The sequence below is a fragment of the Alligator sinensis genome, unplaced genomic scaffold (genome assembly GCF_000455745.1).
Source record: "Alligator sinensis unplaced genomic scaffold, ASM45574v1 scaffold1032_1, whole genome shotgun sequence".
Classification (NCBI taxonomy): domain Eukaryota; kingdom Metazoa; phylum Chordata; order Crocodylia; family Alligatoridae; genus Alligator; species Alligator sinensis.
The window spans coordinates 928,449-937,866 of NW_005842450.1; the positions used below are offsets into that span (position 1 = coordinate 928,449).

A 9,418-nucleotide genomic window follows, 5' to 3' on the forward strand; every position below is an offset into this window, starting at 1 on the left:
AGCTGAGGTCTGGGGAGAACAAGCCCGGGCGCGACGGCCCCAATCCCTTCACCCTGCCTTGCCAGAGCCAGACGTGTATCCTCCCTGAAGGTCAACGCTGACCCCAGCTAGATGCTCCTCAGCAGAAACAATGCCACAGCGGGCTGGGTACGGCCAGAGCTGCTGGCACGGGACAGGGTGCAGCCCTGCCTGGGAGTCGCCGCACTGCGTGCAGGAGGCTGCACCCCAGCCTGCACCCTGGAGCCAGGCATCCCTCCTCCCCTGCCCCATCCAGGCATGGGAGGGGGGCACCAGGGCTGCAGGGTCCGGCTGCCCCCGCGCTCGGGGCTGGTGCGGGGCCGGGCGAGCGCAGCGTTTGCAGGGGATGCTGGAGGCTGGCGCAAGCACATCTGGAGTCTAGACTCGGCGGCTCTGTGGGCCGGGCCTGCCGGCTGGGCCGTGCCCACACCCCGCTGCACTGTGTTTGCTTAGCTGGAGGCATTTAATTGGAATCCGAGTGGCCCCTCTCGTTCTTGCGGCCGGGGCTGCTGGAAGGGAGCAGGAGTCATCGAAAGCAGCTGGAGGAGGCGGCAAAGGGTCATTACGCGGCAGAAGACGCGGCGCCACTTTTGGGGCGCGGGGAGGAGCGGCTCAATACGGCTTTTGTGGAGGAGCTGCCAAGCCAGCAAATGGCCTGTTTGTTCTGGCAGCAGCCGGGGCAGCGCGGGCAGGGCCTGGAGACACGCTGTGGGCCGGAGGCGCCGGGCATGGGCTTGGCCATCCTGGGCGAGCTGCGACTGGCTGGAAGATGCCCGTGCCCTGCCCGAGCTCTGGTGCCAGCTCCTGCAGGCCTGGGGCACGTCCTTGCTGGAACAGGGCAGGCGGAGGGCTGCACCCGCGACACTGCAGGGACCCAGCGAGGAGACCTGTGCTCACCTGGGCAGCGGAGGCTATAAGGGTCCTGGAGCAAGACAGCAGCCTCCAGGCCATGCTGGCTTTGCCATGGAGTTTTGTTGCAGGGCACGGGGCAAAGCCCCTGCAGCCTGGGGCAGCTGGACACAGCAGCCTGCCGGGGGGCCAGACAACCAGCTTTCTCTGCTCCATGCTCGGGCCAGAGCCGGCCCTGGAGTCCTGCAAAGGCAGTTCCCACCAGTGACCCGGTGCCCTGGGGCCAGGGGTCAGCAGCCAGCGTATTAAATCTTAAGTGTGTGGAGGAGGGTCACTTGGAAACAGCAGAGCAACGCAGGCCACCGGGGCGCCGTGTCCAGGGGCAGGGCGGGTCACTGCAGGGCCAGCGTCGCACCTGCGTGGGGAGGCAGGCGGGCAGTGCACAAGGCCAGGCCTCTCTGCCCCTGGCTGGAGCTTGGGGGCAGAGAGGCTGCTGGCGCCCCAGGAGGGGTGTGCCTTGGGGACCAGGTCACGGCCTGGCCCAGGTAACAGGCCCTCTCCACCTACCTGGCCTCTTTCCTCCTCCACCACCCAGGCCGAGGCATCACTGTGGGTCACCGCAGGCAGCTCTGCCAGTTGCTGGGAAGCTCCCACGGGCCAACCCTCACACGGAGAGGAAAGGGGCAGTGAGGATAGTGCCACGGCAGTCTCTCTGCTGGCAGAGGAGGGGGACAGGACCCTGGGCAAACAGTTCTGGGGGCACCGAGGAAGGACTGGGGCTTGGGACCCCCAAGCTGCAGTCTTCTGCCATGCTTTCAACCTCCGTGTGTCAGCCTCCTTGTGTGTGTGCAGGGCACCACTACCTAGGCCCTGCCAGGGTAAGCGTGCCACAGCCATGAGCTTCCAGCAGCTTCAGGACCCGCGCAGGCCCCTCGCTCCCCAGGTAAAGCTGGAGCGCACGCAGCAAGGAGATAGACTCAGGGCATGGAGAGCGCAGCAGGCCCAGGGCAGCGCTCCCCCCGGAGAGGAAGGCGCAGCCCCCGCTCCCCGCACCGTGAGCCTGGGGAAGGAGAGGCGGGGGCTGCCCCTCCTTCGAGATGATTTAATATGAGAGAAAGCGAGTCCACGATACAAAATTTAAAAACCGGCCCCGCAGGGGCCCCCCGCACCGAGGGGCCGGTGATAAAACGGAGCGGGGCAGCCCTGCAGCTGGGGAGGGCAGGGGCGGCTGGTCCGGGCACACGAACACGATGCGGCTACATAGATGGGGGGGAAAGGGGAGGCTTCTTGCCGTCGTCGCTTGCGATGGGGCTGGGGCCGGGTGGCCCGGCTTGGCCCAGAGCACCGAGCCCAGCCCAGACCTGCAAGGTCACTTCTCTTTCTTCTCCCCGTCTGTCAGTCCGTCCTTGGAGGCCGCGGGCACCTCCTTGGGAGTGGAGCTCTCCTCGTAGCTGGAGAGGAGAGAGGGAGAAGATGTGGGGGAGGTTAAGCCCCTTCCTCCTGCGGGGAGGCTTAGCCCCTCTGTGCTGTGGAGGCAGCGCAGCCAGCACGGGTGCACGTCACAGTAGCAGGGAGGGTGGCGTCGAAGGCAAAGCCTGCCCGAAGGATGGGCCAGCTGAGCGGCTCGGCTCCCAGCACGGTGGGGAGAGCTCCTGGGCGCGTTGTGCCGGCGTGTCAGGGGCAGCAGGATGAGATCAGGACACAAGCCGCAGGGACCCCAGCGCTGCACCCACCCTGTCAGACTTGTGCCTCGGGGCAGGGGAGGACTGTCAGCACTGAGCCCCAGGCAGGATGAGGAGAGGACCTGGCTGCCCCAGGCTGAGCTTCCCAGCACTAGGCCCCGCAGCACACAAACGTGCACACAAACGTACACACACACACACACACACACACACACACACACACACGCACGCGCGCGCGCATGCACAACTCGGCGGGTATCTATCAGAGGCAGCTCCTAGGCACGTCAAGGCCATGCAGAAGTCATGGGTAAACAGTGCATTTCCCCACCCCACAGGGCACACAGAACCAGGATTTTCGGGCACCCCGGTCAGCTGGCGGCTGAGGGACGAGCGGCTCCGGCTCAGCCAGGGCAGGCTGCATGTGCAGCAAGGCACTCTGGACTCTCCCCAGGGCGAGTTCACTGCAGCCACGTGGTCAAGGGAAGGGCAGGGGTAAGGGTCCGACAGAGACGCCATCCTGGGACCCCAGCTCTGCACAGAGGAGCGTGGGGGCGGAAGAGATACAGAAGCAGCAAAGCCTCTGCCAGGAGCACAAAGCTGCTGCCCTCGTGCCCACCCTAGACAGCGATGAGCGGCAACACCCCCTCCAGCCCCACAAGCAGATGATCCGTTGGGATCAGCTGGTCCAGACTGGGTAAACGGGTAGGTTTCGACTGCGCCCAGGATGGCACGAGTGGGGAAGGGGCCCCAGCGCCAGGGAAGAGAGTGCGAGAGCAGGGAGGCCGACGGCTCCCCCCTGAAGACAAGCTGCGGCAGGGAGGTGGAAGGAGCGAGCAGGGCAGGAAGACCCTTGAGGGACTGACCGTACCTGGCCAGAGAGGCAAGGAAAGGGCCTGGTGGGCGGAGGCTACATGGCGCTGGGGCTTTGCTGCCGGCGTCGGCGGGGGCAGGACAGTTTCTGCTGCATGGAATCGGCCAGGCTGGCCGGCGAACCGGACACGGTGGGGAAGTGGGTAAGTCGCGGCGTGTGTGGCAAGATTTCAGCAGAGGATTCGTAGCTGCAGGAAAGACAGGAGGCAGGAGGGGAGAGGAAGGAGCAGGACAGAGGAAAGAGAGAGAAAGAAAGAAAGAAAGAAAAAGAGAGATAGAGAGAGACGGGAGTGAGACCCGCAGCAGCAAGAACTGTTACCTTGGGGAGCCTGCGGGTGCCGGCTGCTGCCCCTTTCTGCTGGCCTGGGGCGTGGGCACGGGAGTCAGTCTTCCTGGGAAGCCCAGGGAGCTCACGCCACTGCCAGAGGCAAGTGTAGCAGTTCAAGTTCATGGGCCAGGGGGAAGGTGGGGAGGAATATGAAAGCAGATGGCAGGGGGTAGAGCTGGCTGGGCCACGAGCAGAGAGACACTGGGCCCCACCTGGGCTGGGGTGGGCCTGACGGCCACGGTGAGGCAACAGACCAGCGCGTACCACAGCGCGAGCGGCGGGTCAGGGGTCCCACAGCCCATGCCCGCATGCCCAACACGCCGAAGGAAGCCAGAGACTTCTGAGCAGCTCCGGTCTGTGGAGCACAAGGAGTTAACTCTACGCCTGCCCCAACCCCAGTCCAACTGCCCGGCCACCCTGGACTCCTGCCCCTGCTGCTCCCTCCGCGCCATCACGCACACGCACGCAGAGCCTGGGGCACTTGTGGCCCCCGCAGCTCCGTCACCAGAGCATGAAGCGCCCCAGGGCATGGCAGGTCCCCGTGTTCCTTGCACCCTGCAAAGTGCCAGGCCTTGGGAGCGGGCAGGCTGCCACCTGAGCGTGGCCAGAGCCGAGGGCGGTGGGGGCACAGGGCAGCCAGCCACATCCAGCCACAGCTTGGTGGCAGGCTGAAAGCTTTGGAGCGCCTCGCGGGCATGGGGTGGAGGGGGAGGCAGCGCTGCACCCAACAGGATTCCTAGGGGTGGGAGCAGTTTCCGGCCCTCCGGCAGATGAGCTCGATGCAGAGCTCCAGATGCTGGAGCGGTCTCAAGGGACGCGGGGTTCTGGGAACCTCCCCAGCCGCTGGCACTCCCCCAGAGCCAGCGCCTGCCTGTGCAGGGCCGAGCTAAGCCTCCCCACTGCTGCCACGGCCTCATGCCCCATTCACTGCAGCCCTGCTGGGACCTGGGTAGCAGCAGAGCCACAGGGGACTCAGCAGCAGGGTGCCCCATAGCCTCTGCTTTGGCACAGAGCCCTCTCGCCTGGCTGCAAGCCTTCAAGGGCCTTGCTAGCGCCCCCGCAGCCTGTCCTCGTGCGCTTCCCAGGCAGGGAGGTGATGCAGCAGTGGGTGGGTGAGTCACGGGCATGTGTGAAGGGGCGGCAGGAGGCCAGGTGCACAGGAAGCACGAGGGTGGGGGCCGCGAGCCTGCAGCCACCTGCACCAGCCAACACCCAAGGCCAGGCAGGTGCTGGCAGGGTGGGGACACTAGAAACGTGTGCGCCGGGGGAGCAGGGGAATTGCAGCTTCTCTGGGGCTGGCAACTCTCGCCTGGCTCCGTCCATCAGCTCCATGCTGACCCAAGGGGCACAGACAGGCCGCCAGGGAGCCTGGGGGGAGCTGGAGGCTGCAGAGCAAGGGTCCTGCTGCCAGGCGTGAGCTGTCCAGGGTGTGTGACACATGGGAAGGCTCAGCAACCAGGGGAAGTCTCCTGGGCCCTCTGCACATGTGGCTGGCCCCCAGCACCTCCCCCTGGCACTGCAAGGAGCCCCCCCCTCCCAAGACTAAGAGAAGCCATGGCCGGCCCGAGGACACCAGTATCATGCCAGGCAGGAAAGCACTGCGTTGAGGGCAGATAGGCTGCCTCTGCCCTTGGGAGCTGCTGGATAGTGGGACTCGGTCTCCCTGCCCAGGGAAGGTGCCCAGGCAGCACCGTACTGCCTCTCAAGCCTTCCCCAGCCTCTCTGGATCACCTACACCTCTCCCTGCGGCCTCACCCTCCGACTCACACAGAGTCACAGGTGCTGCAGTGATGCCTCGGGTCACAGAGGAGCTAGTTCACACACCAAGGCAGCAGCTACGGGGCCAATGTGTACGGTCACAAATTCAAGGAACGCTCCCCCACCCCTTACGCCCCAATGAGCTCATACGGGGCTCACACCCTGCCCTGGCCTGGAACTCCGGCCCTGGAGCCTTAATGCACTTCCTGCCCAGCCAGGTGCTTACCTGAACATTTCAGTGACTTCTCCCTTCACCAAAGCCACGAGGAGAGGGAACCCGATGCAGGCAGGGACCAGGTACAGCAGCGCCGGCTGGGGAGAGCAGAGGCAGTTAGGACACAGACCGGCTGGAGGAGCTTATGGGCATGAGCTCCGGAAGAGCCAGATGGGCGGACGGCAGCTGGAGGTTGGCACCCAAGTACCAGGGAGGCCCAGGCCCAGCGCAGGATGACACTCAGCTTTGCGGCCTGTGGGCTTTTATCTACCCTACTCCAGAAACCTGTACGGTCCCAGTCCCGAGTTCCTACCTCAGCGAGGTGAGAACCTGCAAAGCCTCCAGGTCCCCTGCCCTGAGCTCACAAGAGGGGGAAGGTTCAGCACCCAGGACAGGGGCGCTGTGCCCTCGCCTGACTCTGGGCAGGCTCTCCAGGCCAATGCTGACACCATGGTATTATTGGCCTGTTGGAGGCTGGTGGCACCTGAGACAGCGATGGCAGGAAGTGGAGGGGAGGAGGCTCACCTGGGCATGCTTGAAGATGTGCATGATGAAGATGGTGAGGCCCAGGCCGAAGATGTAAGCCACGAAGCTGGTGTAGAAGTACGTGTGCGTGTTCTTCTTCAAGCTGTGAGGGAGCGGAGGGGTCAGCCTGGGCCCTCAGACCTGTGACACATACCCCAGCCCTGGGCATGGCCAGGGCAGGACTGACAGGCACACGAGAGGCTGTCACCTGGGGGCAAGCTCTGCGGTCGCAGTCGGGATGACCCCAGTGAGCGTAAGGGGTGAGACATGGGGTGGGAGTGTAGCGGGAGGTGCTGCAGTGAGGTGTGGTCAGCAGCTCGTGGCCACACACTCCCATCACTGCTCTAAAGCAGGACAAGTGTTGGCTGTGACTCTCTGCCGGAGGTAGTGGGGATTTCCCAGTAAGTCGGGAAAAATGCTGCAGTGGCCACTGAGACCTGGGGCATGAGGTGTGAGAAGTGCTTCTCTTCTGAAACTGCCTGCCCCCACCCCGGCAATGCCTGCCCGCTAGCCAGTCCTGACTGCCTGAGACCCCGGGTGCTCCTCTTAGCCGGGTCTACAGTGGCCGAGCACTGCGGGACACTGCCGGCGCAGGCGTGGCTCACCTGATGTCGAAACGCAGCAGCAAGGCAATGAAGATTCCTGCAGGAGGAAAGGCACTGTCAGTGCAAGGCAGAGGCAGCAGCTGCAAAGCGAGCAAGAGCTCACGCCCAGACCGCGCGCTTGGTAGCAGTCGCAGGCTGCACAGCACCCTCTCGCGGCTGGATTTGGTACTGAGCCCATGCGGGATGAGCCACCCACAAGTGACCCATGATGTAGGGGCAGGTGAACAGCTCAGGCAAGGGCTCAGGGGTCCCCACTCTGGACCTTGGCACCAGGCGCATGTCCTTTTCCAGCTGTTGCCCTCACCCGGCCCCAGGAGCCTGGAGGCTGCAGGTCCAGTCCCGAGTAACTGGAGCTCCCCCACCCTTGTCACCCTCCTCACCTGGAATGACAATATCTCCCAGCCCCAGCATGGCGAAGTTGTCAGCTTCCAGCCCCTTCTCCAGCAGGTCCTGGGGGAAAACCACTGGGAAAGAGAAGGGCATGTGAGCAAAAGAGAAGAGGTTGGGCGTATACAGCCCCAACGCAAGCCTGTTCCTGAGTAGGGACCAACCCAGAGAGGGGCAGGTGGGTCTGTGTAGGAATGAGCTGCAGACCCAGGCACCCTCACAGCTGATTCTCCCATGCAAGATGCTGCACTGCCCTTCCAGAGCTGATCAGTGCAAACCCAAAGCAGCAAGGAGCCACTGAAGTGTTCAGCACCCACCTCGAGGCATCACTTCCCCATCTGCCCCCCAGACAGCTGTGACCCTGCACCCACCCCATGTCACGTACAAGACATGTCAGCCATGGCTGGACAGACTCCCTTTGCTCTTCCTCATGCGATGCAGGCAGTGCATGAGTCCCAGCCTAAATGACCGACCCAGCTCTGCCGCGGTTCCCACTGCTGGTGGGACCTGGACACCCCCCCGGCTGCCTGGAGGGCCCATCCTGGCACCCCATGGAAAGGAAACCCAGGAAGGAGAACACTGCACTGACACATGAAGACACCACATGATGCACACAAGGTAGGCAGTGTGCAGGGCATGGGCAACAAGGGAGACCAACCACAGCACGGCACGCCCCCCACCCAGGGACAGCAGAAATCGACTCACATTTTATTGGCGCCTCAAACGATTTGGCAACAGTCACCATCACGTTGGTGCCGAAGACCTAGGAAGGGGCAGAGCAGGGCAAGATGAGAGCAGCTGTACAAGCAAGAAGGGAAGAACCTCTTACCCAACCGTGGCCTGGCCCCGGCCAAACCCCCGCAGGGCCAATCTGGGCCACACCAGCGATAGCACTGTCAGTCCTGCCCCTGGGGGCTTTGTGCCCTGCTCTCCAGTCCCAGGGCTGGGGGGATCACAGAAGGGCTGGCAGATAGCGGACAGGCCCAGAGTGTCCCCCTGCCAAGACAGCAGCCGGGTGCCCCCTGGCGGCCAATCGGCGGAGGCTCGGCAATCACACAAAGCAGGTTTCCAGGGAGGTGCCGGGGCTGGCTCCATCCCGGCCTGCCCTGGAGCCACAGGCGAGTCCCCCTTAACTCAGATGGGACACAGGTCACACACATGGGGCTCTGCTCCAATTGAAGATATGTCAGTTGGGACCAGAGCAACCCCAGAAGGCGCAGTGGTCCAGGCCCCGAGCCAGCCGGCTGGTACAGCTGAAAGCTTTGCTCAGGACCAGACTCAACAGAAAGGGATACGATCGTCAAGGCAACTGCAGTTTGCTCCACAAGGCACTGTCCGTTTCAGGCACCGGCTCCTTGCTGGTCACCGGACTGTGAATACACTGGCCACTGTGAACCTTCACTTTGCATTTCAGGGTGCCTAGTTGTACACACGTGCTGTTGGCCTAACCAGATCTCATGCCAGTTAGTTCCTGGCCGGCGAGCCCCAAAAGCTGGCATTCAGAAGCACCTGAGAGCACGTGGGCTGTGTGAGATTGCTGCCGCTAGGCCGCGAGGTCGCAGAACTCCAGCTAGGGCTCCAGGGAGCCTCCTGCAGACTGTGCCCCGAGGCACCTCCGAGGACACAGGAAAAGTCTACTGCTGCTGCTCTGTGAAGCTCCACATGAGGCTACAAGGGTCCCAGCCCCACATGCACGTCAACTGGCTTTTCACTTCCTTGCTGCGAATCACCCGAGATCCTGCCATGCGAATACACCTCCAAGATCCCTAGCGACTGCTTGCTGACAGGCCCAAATCAGCAAAAGAGGCTGCACCTCTGAGACAAAGACAAGCCCTTTACATGCACCAAGAGCCTCAGGAAGCCCTGCCGGGGGCTGTGTGCACAGACAGAGCATGAGCACCAGTCAAGGAAATCTAGATATGCTCAAGCAGGGAAACTGAGTCAGCAGTGATGGTATCAGCTCTGCCCTGCTCTGCAAAGGGGCAAGTTTGTCTGGTTAGGAAAAGAGTTGCACCAGGAAGAGCATAAAGGGAATGCACAGCAGTGAAAAACCTGACATCCCAGGCCAACATGGCTCTGGGAGCTTTGTGTGCTCAGGTGGCTCAAGCCTCCACCCCAAAGCAATGGAAAACCAGCACACAAACTCACAAGACCAGGGCTACTGGATTTATTAAATAACAGA

General features: G+C 63.2%; 1 protein-coding gene across 2 annotated transcripts in view; it reads right to left on the reverse strand.

The window, feature by feature from the left end:
* Positions 1 to 1,949: 1,949 nt before the first annotated feature.
* The window catches only part of HM13 (histocompatibility minor 13), a 13,573-nt gene continuing 6,104 nt past the window's right edge, over positions 1,950 to 9,418 (reverse strand). The window contains exons 6-12 of one of the 2 annotated variants that reach the window (XM_025212205.1): positions 7,942 to 7,999; positions 7,230 to 7,313; positions 6,850 to 6,886; positions 6,245 to 6,347; positions 5,732 to 5,817; positions 3,418 to 3,607; positions 1,950 to 2,318 (exon numbers count right to left, since the gene is read on the reverse strand). In XM_025212205.1, the coding sequence (XP_025067990.1) occupies positions 3,457 to 3,607; positions 5,732 to 5,817; positions 6,245 to 6,347; positions 6,850 to 6,886; positions 7,230 to 7,313; positions 7,942 to 7,999 (519 nt within the window). In that variant the 3' untranslated portion in view covers positions 1,950 to 2,318; positions 3,418 to 3,456. The remainder of the gene's footprint in view (positions 2,319 to 3,417; positions 3,608 to 5,731; positions 5,818 to 6,244; positions 6,348 to 6,849; positions 6,887 to 7,229; positions 7,314 to 7,941; positions 8,000 to 9,418) is intronic. The other variant, XM_025212206.1, reaches the window with a different exon arrangement.